The sequence below is a fragment of the Babylonia areolata genome, chromosome 12, assembly GCF_041734735.1.
Source record: "Babylonia areolata isolate BAREFJ2019XMU chromosome 12, ASM4173473v1, whole genome shotgun sequence".
Taxonomy (NCBI): domain Eukaryota; kingdom Metazoa; phylum Mollusca; class Gastropoda; order Neogastropoda; family Buccinidae; genus Babylonia; species Babylonia areolata.
In genome coordinates this window covers 7,264,905-7,282,287 of record NC_134887.1, presented here as the reverse complement: position 1 = coordinate 7,282,287, position 17,383 = coordinate 7,264,905, and the positions used below count along the sequence as shown (strand labels likewise).

Below are 17,383 nucleotides of genomic sequence, written 5' to 3'. Positions count from 1 at the left end.
AACAACAAAAAAAGAAAAAGAAAAGAAAACAACAACAACAACAAAACACCTCTGCAATGTCGCTCACTCCGACAGACCTCCTCACCCCCACCCTCCCACCTCTTCCCCTCTCTCTTTCTCTCTCTCTCTCTCCTCTCTCTTCTCTCTCCCTCTCTTTCTCTCTCTCTTTCCATCTCCCTCCTTCCTGATCAGGATCCACACTGCTCTGACTCGACATCGATGATAGACCTCCTCCACACAAATCCCTGATGAAGCCCCACCCAACCCTACTCCAGCCCCCCTCCCACCCCCCTACCCCCCACCTCCCCTAACCCACACAGACAGCATCATCCCCCAAAATTATTACCCCCCCCCCCCCCCGCGCCCCCCCCCCTCCCCCCCAAAAAAATTCCAAGTTGTCTGAAACTTTTATTCATCATCTTTACATCCAACCCATCCCCCTTTCTGCCTTAAACACCTCCCATCCACCCACCCCCACACACACCCTCCGTATAGAGAAAAAAAAAGAAGAAAAAAATCAGAGTATACCCCTCTCCTGTCCACACCTGCACCCCCAAAAATGTCATCAGTCACAGTCCCACCCCATGGAATCCGCTCTCAAGGCGGCGTCACCATCTCTTCACCTTGACTTAACCCTCACCCCCTTCTGTTTTTTTGGTTTTTGGTTTTTTTTTTTGTACCATCATTATCACAGCTGGCCAGGTTGAAAACCCTCCACCGCCTCCCTCCTCCCTTACACCCTCCACACTTCCGTCAAGCCCTCAACCCACTGATCACCCCCACCCATCCCCATATGTATGATAGTCAGTAGTAGTCTCCCGACTATGACCATCAGAACAGCAAACTGCTTTTCCCGAACTATCTGAGCTACAGTTTAGATGATAGTGGACAGTGTCTTGCCCAAGTTAACATCCCCACTCTCTTGTCTAAGAGGGTTTTAGGACAGTCCGCATTGGGATGGTTTCCCCCAAAGCAGCTAGCCCCTAAGGCGGCAGTCTTGCTTCCAAGTTTGAGAGTCGATAGTCCTTCACGAAAGACTAAGCCGTAAACGAATTCCCATAGCAGCAGAGAAACCGGTGATCACACAGCCATTGTAATCTTGCCTCCTTGTTTGAGAGAGTCACAGTCCTTCACAGAGGACTGAGCAGTGAATGAATTCCTGGTGCAGTGGAGAATCTTTCACCATACATCGCCGTCCTTTACACAGCACCCCTACTCACAAACTCCGCGCCACCCAGAAACCCCTCCGTTCATCACTCCCTCCCACACACCCCACCCCCGCCTTCCCCCTGGTGATTTGGGGGTGGGGGTGGGGGGGTGGGGTTTCAGAAAAAACAAAACAAAAAAAACAAAACCCCAAAACATTGGTGACAAAGGTTCCCACTGGTCCTGAAAACCTTGAAAAGTTGTGGAGGGAAGTGTGGGGGTGCAGTCTGACGTTGCCTTTAAAACACAGCACCCCCATTCCAGTCCCCTCCCTCCCACTCTCCCTTCCTCCTGCCTCCCTGGTGGTGGGTTTCAGTTTCAGTTTCACTGTGATCAGACAAATCCATACACACTTCATACACCACATCCGCCAAGCAGATGCCTGACCAGCAGCATAACCCAACGCACTTAGTGGTGGTGGGGGGGTGGGTGGGCGGTTGGTTGCTTTCTTTCACAACAACTCTGGCAAAAAGTCTGAGGGCGCCTTTAACACAGCTCTACCTTCTTCCACCCCCTACCCCTCCCATCCTCCCCCCACACCTCCCACCCCCTTGGGAGGTGAGGGGTGGTGGGTGGGTGGTCTGACAAGAACTCTGGCAGCCTGAGGGCACCTTTATAACACAGCTTTTCCCCTCTCCCCCTACCTGTCCTGTCTCCCCTCCCACTCCCCACCTCAACCATTAAGGTGTGGGCAGGTGGGTGGGTGGTCTCACAACAACTCTGGCAGTTTGAGGGCAGGCAGCATGGAGTCGACGCAGTTCACCCAGAAGTTGGCGCAGGCGGCGTGGTACTGGCGGCCCCCGTACGACAGCTTGGCTGCGTCTTCACCACTGCTACCACCACCACCGCTGTTGTTGTTGATGCTGTTGATGGAGGAGGTGTTGTTGTTGTTGTAGGAGCCGGAGGAGGGGTGGCGGTAGTCGACGTCCAGCAGACACACGCCGCAGGCCTTGAGCTGGGCGGCGGGGCTGTCCGACTTCAGCAGGGCCTGGTGGAAGCTGAACGTCACCTCGTCAGGCTGGCCGCGGCACGAGGGGAGAGAATGAACAACGATTAATAACGCTGCTGAGTATTGGTGGATATGTTTCTCTAGCTTACAGAGGAAAGAACAACGATGATAATGCAGCTGAATATCGATCGATACTTTTCTTGAGCTTACTGAAGAATTAACGCAGCTGAATATTGATCAATAAAGTTTTTTCTAGCTTACAGAGGAATGAATAACAAGCACAATGATGTTGACAGATATGTTTCTCTAGCGTACTGAGAAATGAACAACTATAATAACACAGCTGAATATTGACAGATAAGTTTCTGTAGCTTATAGAGACATCACCGTAAAGTTTGGTCTATAAGCCGCGACTTTTTCTCCCAGCTTCAACCTCTGTGGCTTATACAACAATGCGGCTTATTTGTGGATTTTAACGATCCCAGGAGTGTCATGCTCTCATCTATTCTTAGAGCTCTGCCCTTCAACTCACCAAAATCATGATTTCTGTTCATGAATTTTTGGATGAGCTTCAGGTTAGTGTGCTAACTGTTCATGTTTTATAAATCAAATCCACAAACATTAAAGCCTTCAGATCAGCATTCAGTTCTACTCTGCTCAAGCGCACACCTTCATCATGCCAAAAACACGACATAATACCAATGATGCAGCCTTCAAATTGAAGGCGATCGACCTAGCAGACGACAGCGCAAGCGACAAACCAGCAGCAAACTCCACCTTCATGTTCATCAAGTGAAAGAGAGGCTGAAGTCAGTGACAAGATGGCGGAGGAAGCTGTGCTGTTTCTCTTCAACTCGGACACTGAAGGCGAAGATTTCAGTGGGTTCAGTGAGCAGGACGACGTTGAATAAATGTGACTATCCCTAAATTATGGATTTTATTTCCGTTGTGGTTTTTTTGTTGTGTGTGTGGCACTAGCAGTATTTTTGCTTGCTTTTCTATGTGTTGTTTCTGATTGTGTTTATTTCATAACCTACAGCACTGACAGCTTTTCCGTAGTATCAGTATGTATTCCGGTACCAGTAATAAGTGCCACATATGTGTGAATGAAATTTTTTTTTTTTTAAGTTAGTGGGTGCGGCTTATATACCAGTGCACTCAGTTGACCGAACTTCAAAGTAACAACGATAATAATGCAGCTGAATATTGATAGATATGTTTCTCTATCTTACAGAGGAACGAACAATGATGATAACACGGCTGAATATTACATTTCTCCAGCTTACAGAGGAATGAACAATGATAATAGCACAGCTAAGTATTGATCAATTCTTTTCTCTAGCTACCAGAGGAACTAACGCAGCCGAATATTGATAGACACTTTTCTCTAGCTTACAGAGGAATTAATGCAGCTGAATCACAATTGATTCATTTCTCTAAACTTACAGGGGAACGAATGATGATAATAACACAGCAATACTGATCAATATGTTTCTCCAGCTTACAGAGGAATGAACAATAACAATAACTCAGATGAATATTGATCAATATGTTTCTCCAGCTTACAGAGGAATGAACAATAACTCTGATGAATATTGATCAACACGTTTCTCTAGCTCATTTAGAAATGAACAACAATAATCACGCAGCTGAATACTGATCGACACGTTTCTCTAGCTTACAGAGGAATCAACAAGAAGAATCATGCAGAGAATTCCAGGTCTGTACAGCGGCTGAACTGAAAAGCTCTCTCCTGCCATGCTCCTAGTCCCCCCCCTCCCTGTTGAAAATGTTGGGAGCGCAAAAGATCTCCACCATCACCAACAGAAGGGAGGGAGTCAACAGCAACGACACGCAATGCAGCACAGTCAAAAGAGGACACTGGGCAACAACCAATGGAAGAACCAGAGAAAGAAGATGAAATATATCAGCAGGGTGGAAGAATAAAGCCCAAGACGGCAACAAACAAACCGCAGTTCTGAAGATGAAGTCAGAAAAGTTTAAAAAAAGGCGACGAACCCAAAGGACAAGAGACAATGACAGAAAACACAACGGAGAAAAACCCGCAGAACAAAATACACATACATACAATAGCAAACAGTCAGCATAGTATCATTAATAGACAAGAATGGACATAACCAAATATAAGATACACTACATACACAACAAAATAAGGATGTTAAGCATAGTCCAGTCACCCCTGATGACGAAAATGTCCGATTTTCCTTGTAATTTTGTTTATGGTTTGTTGTTTTTTTAATAACCCCCCCCCCAAAAAAAAAAAATTGGCAGGCAGGTTTATTACCAGGAGGGAGGCGCCAACAAGGAAGGCAGTGAGGTTGTTCCACGCCAGGTCGATCTGCTTCAGACTCTGCTCGATGCTGGGCGAGTTCACTGCTGCAACAGGAGAGGGGAGGGGAGGGGTGGGGGAGGATCATGTACATATGTATGTATGTGTGTGTGTGAGTCAGTCCCTCCTTCCTCTCCCTCCCTCCGTCTTTCTTTAGATTCTCATATCCACAGCTGTTGTTCCTTACTTCTAACTCTTATTTCCTCCTCCCCCCCCCCCCACCCCCACCCTGCCCAAGCCTCCCATCCCCTCAAGAAAAAAAAGCTAATAATAATAATAATAATAATAATAACAATAATAATAATAATAATAAAAACATCCATTACAGATAAAGAGCAAGAGCTTTTTTTTCTTTGATTTTTTTTTCTTTTAAGACAAAATTATTTAATACCGGTAAACCAAATTCATAACTTTGATACACAGCATGCACCATGCCCTAAAAAAAAAAAAAAAAAAAAAAAACACAGCATGCACCATGCCCTAAAAAAAAAAAAAAAAAAAAAAAATCTAGAAAAAGATAAAATAGTCTGGCTTATAAAAAAAAAAAGCTGTGAAGAAACATAAACCAACAAGTAAAAAAACCCCCATAAAACAGAAGTCTTTGTCACAAAAAAAAGAAGTCTACATGATCTCAAATATATATATATATAATAGAAGTCTCTTTATTGAGGATCGAAGACTAAGCTAATACTGCTTTATTTACCACCCCCCTGCCCTCATGAGATAAACAAAAAAACACTGCCTGTTTTGAGTCAGATCCCTCCCTACAACATGGGAAAACTGACAGGTGGTGTTAATGTGGAGTGATGGCCTAGAGGTAACGCGACCGCCTAGGAAGCGAGAGAATCTGAGCGTGCTGGTTCGAATCACGCCTCAACCGCCGATATTTTCTCCCCCTCCACTAGACCTTGAGTGGTGGTCTGGGCGCTAGTCATTCGGATGAGACGATAAACCGAGGTCCCGTGTGCAGCATGCACTTAGCGCACGTAAAAGAACCCATGGCAACAAAAAGGTTGTTCCTGGCAAAATTCTGAAAAAAAAATCCTCTTCGATAGGAAAAACAAATAAAACTGAACGCAAGAACAAAATTTAAAAAAAAAAAAAGAAAAAAGGGTGGCGCTGTAGTATAGCAACACGCTCTCCCTGGGGAGAGCAGCCCAAATTTCACACAGAGAAATCTGTTGTGACAAAAAGAGAAATACAAATACAAATGCAAATAATGGATGCAGACATACCTGTGGTGGGGAGAGAGGTCATGATGCGACACACCACTCGGTAAATCTCTATCAGGCCTGCAACATAATGAATACATGAATAAAATAGATTCATCAGTCAATCAATCAATCATTCATTCAATACACAAATAAATGATAAATAGATGATACAACCCAAACCCAAGTTTCTACTTTTCTGACGACTAAGTATAAGTATTCCAAATCATTCATCATCATACACTCTTATCACACACATGTGAAAAACAAACGTCTCAGCAAAAACACAAAAATAAGAACAATAGTTAACATGTAAAAAAACACACCACTCAGAAAAAAAAAAAAAAAAAAAATCCCTCCCCCCCCTCCCCCAAAAAACAAAACACAGAACAAAAACAAAACAAAACAAAACATGAAAAACTCTCTATTCAGTAAATCTCTATCAGTCCTGCTAAAAACAATAAATAACTAATGAAAAAAAAATGAAATAACTCTATATATAGGAAACCTCTTCAGTCAGACATGTGGAAAAATTGCAACACTCAGGTTTGTAATTATAATATCCAGAAAAGATTGAAATAAACAATGAAAAACCAAAAAATCCAGACTTCCATTGTTTCAATAAAAATAGAAAAAGAAAAGAAAAAAAAAAAAAGGTGAACGGACCAGCAAAGTCAGAAAAGAAGGGATAGAATTTTTAAAAAAATTTAAAAAGGGGGTAAAAATTCTGTAAACAGCAAAACAAACCCACATGCATACAGAAAAAAAAAAAAAACAGAAAAAAAATTGGTGCTGCACTATAGCAATGAGCTCTCCCTTGGGAGAGCAGTCCAAATTTCACACAGAGAAATCTATTGTCTGGCAAAAAGTTATACAATACAATATAATATTGCTTCAACAGACAGAATATGAGGAATAACACACGCATTACACTGGATCACACCATTCCACACAACACAAAAACACACTCTCTTTCAGTCACACACACACACCACCACCACCACCACACAAAACGCCACACCGTATCACACCACAAACACCCTAAAACACACACACACACAGTGACACACACACACACACACACATCACATATACTGATATAGTGAAAAAGACAATAAACTTCAGAATGAACAAACACACACACACACACACACACACACCCTACTCCATACTGACACCCATTACTCAGCACACAGTCCAAGCCCTCAGGGAACGTTTAAAACAGATGAAGAATCACACACCCACACACCCAATCTCCCTGCCCACCCCCCTCCCGCAACCCTCCCCCTCCCCCACACACATTACCCAGCACATAGTCAGATCCCTGCGGAGAGCGGAGGACCTCATTGCAGACACTGGAGCTGCTGATGGTGTTGAAGATGTTGTTGGCGCCGCTGATGTGGCGGCAGCTGCTGGCCAGGCACCGCTCCCACTCGTGGGCGTAGCGCTCGCTGCCCTGAACAGTCACACCACTCCGTGGGGATGCAAGTATATGTGCGTTTTTTGTTGGTGTTTTTTGGTTGGTGTTGTTGTTGTTGTTGTTGTTGTTGTTGTTGTTGTGTGTGTGTGTGTGTGTGTGTGTGTGTGTGTGTGTGTGTGTGTGTGTGTGTGTGTGTGTGTGAATTTGTTCATTTATTTATTTATAGTCTGTTCATCTAAGATGATGACATTAGACTCTGTGTAAGTGTGTGTTTGTGTGTACATGCGTGTTTTTGTTTGTTTGTTTTTGTTTGTTTTTTTGTTTTGTTGTGTGTGTGTGTGTGTGTGTGTGTGTGTGTGTGTGTGTGTGTGTGTGTGTACATGTTTTATTGTTTTGTTCTGTTTTGTTGTGTGTGTGTGTGTGTGTGTGTGTGTGTGTGTGTGTGTTTGTTGTTGTTGTTGCTGTTGTTTGCTTTTTTTTGGTTTTTTGTGGAAAATAAGAAAAAAAAGAAGAAAAAAACCAAAAAAGAAGAGGAACAAGAAGAAGAGAGAAGAAAAAGACAAAGCAGGAGGAGGAGGAAAAGAAGAATAACAAGAAGGAGAAGGAAAAAGAGAAGAAGAAAGAAGAAGAAAGAAAAGATGAAGGAGAAGGAGGATTATGCATCAACAGAAACTCTGGGATGTAAATCAGGTTTAAACATAAATTCAAGTAAAACAGGCACAACATTGTCAGCAAGCTGTAAAAACTCCCCAGTCTGTTACAGCTTACAAGGATCATTCACAGATCTTTGGAAATGGAACCCTACACAATTCAAAACATTAACTCACTCAGTACGGCCAGCCCTCTCTTCTCCTCTACACAGACCCCTCGGATGTCCAGTGGGTGTCTCAATGACCCAACCTTTAGCTTCTGTCATCAGAATTGTGGTATTCTTTGTCAACATTCACCTCTTCAGTATAAGAGCCTTCCGCTTGCAATATTTTGATGGTGGTAATTTGGGGTGAAACGCTGTTAACGTCGTCTCTTTCGCCGTTCGTATGGAGAGAGTTAAGCTGGTTTACTAAAGACTCAAAAGACTTGTACTGAATTAAACAACTCAGAAAGGTTTCCTGATATCACACATTATCTTATTCAAGGTCTGGATAAGGAGAGAGTTAACTCCTGCCGGAAGAGCGACAATTAAATATCAAAATCAAAATATGACAGATGGAGAGTTCTGCAGCCATTGTGGATCTTGCCCATGCACATCTAACCATTACTCAAAAATCACAAGCAATGTCAAAGCTGATCGACATAGGCAAATGCAGCAAACATGCGCTGTCCTCCATTTCTTCACTTGATAGGATAGCATCCATTGCTACACACACACACACACACACACACACACACACACACACAACCAAACTCAGCACAATGAAGTGCAACCGTATACACAATAAAACAAAAACAAAATGTAAAGCAAAAAGTAAAAAAAACAAAAAAAAACAAGCTTGCTGTTTCACGAATTCTGCTGCTCTCGATCGTCTTTGTTGCTTGCAATTTCGGATGGCAAACCCACTTTGAGAGCATAGATCATGTGATGTGCCATTTCAAGTTTTAGGAGGGAGGTAGCAGAATGGTTAATACACTCTGCCAATACACAGTCCCTGAGGTTTTGGGTTCAAATCCAGCTCTCGCCGTTTCTCCCAACTTTGAGTGGAAAATCGAACTGAGCATCTAGTTGTCTGGATCAATATATAAACCAAAGCCCGCGTGCAGCACGCACTTGGCGCACTGAAAAAGAACCCATGGCAACCAGAGTGTTGTCCTCTGGCAAAATTCTGTTGAAAAAATCCACTCGGATAGGTACACAAATATGTGCATGCACTCAAGGCCTGACTAACGGCGTTGGGTTATGCTGCTGTCAGGCATCTGCCAAGCTAGATGCGGAGTAGCGTTTTTGGCTTTATCCGAACGCTGTCACGCCTCCTTGAGAAACTGAAACTGAAACTAAGCATGGAACTCTCCGGCGGTCTATTGATAAATATTAATTTTTGACTGACCTCCACCTGCTGTCCGTCCAGGTTGTAGCGGTCCCCCAGGATGGGGGCGGGGCCCATGATGGGGGGCGGGACAGGTGCCGGGGGATGGCTGCCATGGCGACCCCACCCTGCCAGCGACACACCCAGCTTGTCCTTTAGCTTCAGGCCACGCCACGACATTGTGTGTCTGTGTGTGTCTCTGTGCATGTGTGTGTGTGTATGTGTTGCTGCTGTTAAGTCTACCTGTCCGTCATGCTACCGCTAAAGAGTGCTTCCCCACCTCCCTGTCGTCGTCACACTACAGCTTACAAGTATCTTCGACTTCCCCGCCTCCTTTCTTCTTCACTTGTACTGGGGTCCTCCTCCGCACCACAGTGCACAACTGATGCCATCTATCGACACTTTCAAGTGGTGACTGGTGGTGGTGTTGCTGTTGTTTCTTTTTCCTTTGTCTCCTGACATGATCAACATTCCACTCCTTGCACCTTTCACTTTCACTGTCTCTGCTTGTTTTGAATAAAAAAAAATAAAAAAATTTTTTTAAATTAAACTTCCACGTTCACTCCTTCAGGATAACAGTGCCCTGTTGTTTCGGAGGTCTTTCACCGACTGTCTATCACACAACAAGGATACTGTGAGTGAATCCACAACAACACATCTTGCCTTCCTCACTCCATCACTTCTCTGTGAATGGTCATCTGTGTGTGTGTGTGTGTGTGTGTGTGTGTGTGTGTGTCTGTGTCTGTGTGTGTGTGTGTGTGTCTGTGTGTGTGTCTGTGTGTGTGTGGAGGGAGCCAGGGGGTAATCAAGCAGAAATACCAGGTCAATGCTTAGCCTTTGCAGATTTTCAGCCACTGTTAATACAGCCCTCCAGGCCAAGCTGTGACCCCAAAATAATCTATCGACCACCCACCCCTTCACCCCCGCCACCCTTCAGTTCTCATACTTTACCTTCACTATTACCCCTCTGGCTCTACACAGCTATTGACTGAGAAGATCGTGTCATGACACCAACAGCTGCTGCCCTGAAGACTGAATGAAAATGAAGCTATCTGACGAACCAACCAGTCTATCAAAAATCATTTCAAAAGATGGAAATATTTCACACCAAAAAAAACAAACAACACCTAGCTGCAAGTGCAACAACTAGCGAACCACTGAGTGATCTTGCCTTCAGAGTCACACAGAAAGAAAGAAAAAAAAAATGGACAAGGATGTATTACCCTGCGAAGCACACACTTCCTGACTCTGGTTCTGCTGTGTGTTCACTGTTAGTTAACAACAGACACACAAGGCATGGCAAAGCCTTGATGCATTCCACTGCACACTTCCTGATCCCTTTCACTACTAGACCAGTACATGTGTTATAACTTATATATATATTATATATATATATATATATATATCATCAACTCTCCATCCATTGAATATTGTCTTACCCCTTTCTTTCATTAAATAACCCAGCAATATTCTTTGTCCCGACACAAACTAAATCCCTGATCAATTCTTAAAAGAAAGAGAAAAAGAAATTAAAAAAAAAAAAAAAAAATTCAAAAAAGAAACACTGAAACGACTGTGTGACGTAACACATACGTATCGCAACTGCTCCAACTGTATTATAATATCGTCAAACCAGAAAAACTTGATGCCCAGGCCCTCACACACACACACACACACACACACACAGAGCCCCCACAGCAAGAGAGCAAGAAGCACACATATGTGAGCTATGAAGTCCCACACCAACCCACAACACTGTAGCTCAGCAGTGTAAATGGGGATGCCAGGCCAACCCGGCTACAAACAGTGCAGTCATCAATGAGTCACCATCTTTCTTCAACTGATGTGTGCCCCCCCCCCCCCCCCCCCGAGCCCCCCCCCCCCCCTGCTGCCTGCATGCCCACCACAACAGCTGGTTAGGACAAGGCTGACTGCAGCCATGTGCCTGTGCTGTGTGTGTGTGTGTGTGTGTGTGTTTGTGTTCGTGTGCGCTTGTATATGCATCATTGCATGCATGTGTGTGTGTGTGTGTTCGTGTGTGTGTGGGTGTGTGCGAGTGTGTATATATGTGTGTGTGCATGCTTGTATATATGCATGCATGCATGCATGCGTGCGTGCGTGCGTGCGTGCGTGTGTGTGTGAGAGAGAGAGAGAGAGAGAGAGAAAGGTGCTTGGTGCTGCTGTTGCTCCATACATATGTATGTCCGCCCCTGACCCTGTCATGTGTGAAACTACAATAATTCAGAGCACTGCTGTTGCTGTTTGACGTTGATCAATACGTCCCGAATGCCTGCGCTCAGGTATGTGATGTATTCAAGTACGATACAATATAAACACCAGGGCACATGTCACACCTTCTCGCACACACAAGCACACGCAAGCTCTCTCTCACACATAAACGCGCAACGCATAACATTTTACCGTTGTTCACTCTCACACACATATAATTACAAGCACACACACACACAGAGAAACACACAAACACACCTAAGAGTTACTAAGACAGTCAGACAGACAAAGATAACTTCACACATCATATGCTTTGGTTACTTACACAGTTACAGATGCTTATCAATATGATCTGGTTACATCACAAATCTGACAAACCTGTCATATATTTATATATATCCCTAGTGATTTGTCCACAGTCTCTGTCATACTCTTCTATGTGCTTATCGTTCTAGTCAGATACTGTAGTGGCATATATACTCAGACAATCTGCACAGAATCATATGACAATGTGAGATTCTGCTTCTTAAAAAAAAACATGGATGTGCATGCAAGCATGCACCTGTGTGTGTGTATGTGTGTGCATGGGAATGCATGCGTGCATGCGTATGTGAGTGTGTGCGTGCGTGTGTGTATGTGTGTGCATAAGCATGTGAGTGTGTGTGTGAGGAGGTGGGAGCATGTGTGTGTGTGTGTGTGTGTGTGCATGTGCGTTTGTGTGCATGCATTTGTGCATATGTGTCTGTGTATGAGCTTACTGTAATGTTTCTCAAATTCACATAAACATACACACTACATAAATACCCACTCCAACGTACAACCTACAAGCAAATTTGCAGGCACACACACTTACAGTGCGCGCGCACACACACACACACACACACACAAACATGTACCAACACACACACACACATACACACATCCACAACTACCACCACAACCACCAATCCCAATAACCCCACCATCACCAACCTCCCCTCTCCCCACGAAAAAAATGAAACAAACCACCCCCCCTGCACCCCCCCGCCCCCCCCCCCCCCCCAAAAAAAAAACCCCAACCAACACCCCCCCCATCCCCTGCCCCCCAAAGGAAACCAGTAAACAATACTCACCACCATTCTCCTCCTCCTCCTCCTCGTCCCCTTCTTCCTCCCCCACTCCTCCTCCTTCCCCAACCCCAGCGCTTCGCAGGTCAAGGCTGTCCAACGACTTGGACTCTTCTCCTCCCCCTCGACCCACACGCCCCCCTCCTCCTCCTCCTCCTCCTCCAACGCCCATGATAACAGCGCCGCTGCCACCACCACCACCAAATTCCATGCTGGAGACGGACTGGCTGTCCGAGTCACGCTGGGCATCCGCCGAGATCCGGGAAGCCGGGAGGTCAAGGCTGGACAGGGACTGGGAGTCCTCGCGCAGCGACGAGGAGGAGGGATGGGCGGGGGGGTTCGACAGGCTGTCCGTGTCCCCCCCACCGACCCCGCCCCACTCCGGCGACAGGCTGTGGGGGCGGCCGTTTGTCGCTCCGATGTTGCTGCTGTTGGCGGTGGCGGTTGTTGGACGCTCTCTGCCTGCTGGAAAAAGGAAACCGATTAGTAGCAGAAGTAGTAGTAGTGGTAGTAATAGTAGCAGTAGTGGTAGTATCATCATGATTATGATTCAGATTAATGTCATGATTATGAGTATCATGATTATGATAATGATGATGATGAAGATTATTACTGTTACTATTATTTTTATCATTATTATTATTATCATGATTATTATTATTATCATCATCATCATACTACATATACCTATACAGTTGCTGGTCTTTGATCAACCACGCATGCGCCCACACACACGCCCACACACAATCACCACCGTATCCCCACCCCACCCCCACCCACACACATTTGACACACACACATTTGTAACATATATATAATAGTAAATTGCATCACATGACAGTTTTCAGTTTTTTTCACTTTCACTTTTTTCACTTTCTTGGAGGTGTCAAAAGCATACAGACAGATCCATTTACACTACATCACATCTGCTGTTGAAAAAAAAAAAGAAAAAAAAAAAAGGAGCAGATGCGTGACATTCACGAAACCCAATGCGGTGATCAAACCATAATCTTCACACATTGAAACTACATGTTTTTGGGAAGGAGTAGATTAAGATAGTATACTGTAACTATGTATTATTGGAACAGGATTTGCAGCTGATTTGTAAGAGATTATTAAGGTTTGGTCTCCTTGGTGGGTAGGTGATTTTTTTTTTTTTTTTTAAAGATGAAAGTAACCAACATCTAACCAAACCAGCCTCTCCCCCTGCTTGCCCTTACCACCAACATACCCCTACCCACCAACACCCCCTCTCCCACAAAACACTGGATCTCTTTCTTCCGTCACTGCTGAACACTTCAGTTAAAAAACAGAACACACACACACACATATATATATATATATATATATATATATATATATATATATATATATATACAGCTCTTTGACAAGAGCTGTGATTCCATCACAAACAGTCGGCTTGATATAAGCTGCTAGGTTGTTGTTGCTCTGCTGTCTATAAATGTGTACATGTATAACATGTTTATTTGTTTAAACCAGTGACGGGCGCAATAGCCAAGTGGTTAAAGCGTTGGACTTTCAGTCTGAGAGTCCCAGGTTCGAATCTCGGTAACAGCGCTGGTGGGTAAATGGTGGAGATTTTTCTGATCTCCCAGGTCAACATATGTACAGACCTGCTAGTGCGTGAACCCCCTTTGCGTGCATACGCAGGCAGAAGATCAAGTACACACGTCAAAGATCCTGTAACCCATAACAGCATTCGGTGGGTTATAGAAACAAAAATATACCCAGCATGCATACCCCTGAAAACAGAGTATGGCTGCCTACATCGTGAGGTAAAAACGGTCATACATATAAAAGCCCACTCGTGTACATACAAGTGAACGTGGGAGTTGCAGCCCACGAACGAAGAAGAAGAGGAGGAAGAAGTTTAAACCATTTAGGCTCTTACCTGCTGAGGTTTTGGTGACGGCGGTGAAGGCGGACTTGCTGTAGCCCGACGACCCAAGGTGCCCAAAGCCGAAGGGGCTGTACATGGTGGTGGGGACAGGGTGGTGCACTATGTCATCCAGATCATAGCCGCGGGAGAACTCCTGCTCGTCCTCCTCGTCCCCGACACTATCCAGAGGCGGGGGCCCCATGCCAAAGTCGTCGTCCACATCGGGTGAACTCTCATGACCTTTACCCCCTCCTCCCCCACTGTGGCTGCGAGAGCGGCGGGTCCTGTGCACCCCTGGGGGGTGGTGGGGGTGGTGTTGGTGCTGGTGGAAGACAGGCTCCGTGGCGGCCTGTCGGGGCAGCTCATAGCTGGACAGCGTGGCCGGGTCGTCGCGCACCTTGAACACGTTCATGATCTCAGACGTCCCCAGGTTCTGTTTCCGCACCGTCAGCACGGCAGCAGACTGGTCGGGGCCGGTGAAGACCTCTGAGGAGGAGGTGGTTGTCGTGTGGGTTTCTGAGAAGAAAAGTCCTCCGCCGCCATCCACCACACTCTCTGTCCCGATCACGGTGAAGGTGTTGGGGGCGGTGCCCGAGCCGTGGACCCCTCCCCTTTCCCAGTCCGTGGGCCGCGTGTCGGACAGACCCACTTTGTGAGGTTTAGCCGAGGCAAAGTCGGCCCAGTCGTCCCCAGCTTCGCCGACCTGCCCGCCACGATCAGTGAAATCCATGCCCGTGGGGATGTCTGAACTGCTTGGCACACTCACGTTCCCGGATGATTCTTCCAGACGTCCAGACGAACCAAACAGAGAGGTGGTGGTGGTTGTGGAGGTGGTGAGAGCAGGAGTGGGGCCTGGGTCATGAGCAGTCACAGCACTGAGAGAAACGGACGGCGCGCCCTTTGCCCCAGCGAAGTCAGCCCAGTCGTCAGCCTCGGTGCCCTCACCCCCTAAGCCTGTCAAGGCACCGCCCTCAAACCTCAGAGCTCCACCGCCTCCAGTGACAGACAGCTCCGTGACGCCCGGCCGGATGGGGCCCAGGGAGGACTCTGCAGCGCTGGCAAAGTCGGCCCAGTCGTCACCGACCTGCTGCTCCTGCTGCTGCTGCTGCGTCAGCTCCGACTCTGGTGCCGCCGCTGCCGGCTGCTGCTCTTCCTTCTTCTCAAACAGCGAGGGCAGACTCTCCGTCAGGCTGCGCAGCGCGCTGTACCTGTCCTCCTCCCCCAGCAGCACCATGTCCCCTGACGGCTCTGTCTTCACCTTCTGACCACCACCCTCCTCCGCTTTGCTCTCACTGCCGGCAGCGACATCTGTTGCCGACTTGAAATCGGCAAAATCGTCATCCTCCTGGCCGCCCCGTCCTCCCCCTTTCACCACTGCGGCAGGTGGCCGCCAGACCGACGACGTTCGCTGGGATGGGGGGAATGCTAGTGGCGGGTCCTGGGGGCCGCGGGATGGGGAAGTGCACGGCTGGGGGGGTCGTGGCCACGGGGGCAGCAACAGCAGTGGAGGAGGAGGGGTCTTTGGTGGCACCCCCCCTCCCAGACCTCCCCACCACCCCACCCCTGCCGGCTTTGTTGTTGCCCCTTCCCGGGGAGGAGGAGGACGGGGGCAGCGCGCCCAGCACGATGCTGTCCGAGGTGACCTTGGCCTCCTTTTTGCGGTTGAACTCCTGCACGTAGTTCTCAAAGGCCTGGATGTCCTCATTCTCTGACTGCTCAGAGGTGCTGACCTGGCTCATGCTGTCGTGCCCGTCCGTGAAGTCCTCGTCGTCCATGCTGTTGGGTGTGGTGTGGCCTGCACACACACCCCCAAACTGGGTCACGCACACCTCCAAAAATGGAGTATGGTTGCCTACGTGGATGGGTAAAAAAGGTCATACACGTAAGAGCCTGCATGTATACCTAAGAGTGAACGTGGGAGTTGCAGCCCACACACACCTAACTGGGTCATGTAACTAATTGAGGCACTTAACTGGGTCACACACACACCCAAAATGGGTCTCACAAACCTAACTGGGTCATGTATATTATTGAGTCGCTTAACTGGGTCACACACATGCCAAAATTGGGTCACACACATGAAACATGAAACTTATTCAGACACTTGACTGGGTCACACACCCAAATTGGGTCTCACATACCTAACTAGGTCATGTCACACACACTGCCTATCTGTGTCACACACACACACCACCTAAGTCACACACATCACCTGACTGGTAAAAACATACCTAAATGGGCTCTCTCTCTCTCTCTCTCTCTCTCTCACGCGTGCGCACGCCCACACACACACACCTGATGGGTTCACAGACATAACTGGATTGCATACACCTAATTAGGTCACACACACACACACACACACCACCTGCTTAGGTCACACAGATGCCTAACTGGGTCACACATACACACCTAGTCAGGTCACACACATAATCATGTACACACCTGATTGGGTCATACACACACCACCTGACTGTGTCACACACACACACACACCCACACACACACACGATCAATGACAGAACATTACCATTTCTGAAAAGAAATAAGAAGCAGTTACAAAAATTTGAAATAAAGGCAAATCATAATTCAGAAACAACACACACACAAAGACATGTGTGCATACATGTGCACAGACACATATACACAGACACACACATGCACACGCACGTACACACACACACACACACACAGAGTCAAAACTGCTCTGAACAGTATTATCTGTTTTTGTATATCTCTTCCTTGTTAATAGCTTTGTACCTGTCTACCTACCTATCTATCTATGAACAGTATTACCTGTTTTTGTATATATATCTCTTCATTTTTTAATAGCTTTCCACCTATCCACCTACCTATCTATGTATTTATATACACACGCTTATAGTTAGATAGATAGATAGATAGATAGACAGATAGAGAGATAGATAGACAGACAGATAGATAGATAGACAGACAAATATTCTCCCAATCTTCCCCCCACCCCCGCCCCCTTTC

At 46.3% G+C, this 17,383-nt stretch overlaps 1 protein-coding gene across 1 annotated transcript in view; it reads right to left on the bottom strand.

The window, feature by feature from the left end:
* Positions 1-510: 510 nt before the first annotated feature.
* LOC143288359 (uncharacterized) overlaps positions 511-17,383 on the bottom strand; it is a 50,237-nt gene continuing 33,364 nt past the window's right edge. Inside the window, 8 exon segments of the mRNA XM_076596744.1 lie at positions 511-2,224; positions 4,461-4,552; positions 5,741-5,797; positions 7,022-7,172; positions 9,179-9,285; positions 12,499-12,957; positions 14,405-15,946; positions 15,948-16,187. Coding sequence (XP_076452859.1) covers positions 1,916-2,224; positions 4,461-4,552; positions 5,741-5,797; positions 7,022-7,172; positions 9,179-9,285; positions 12,499-12,957; positions 14,405-15,946; positions 15,948-16,187 — 2,957 coding nt within the window. The 3' untranslated portion in view covers positions 511-1,915.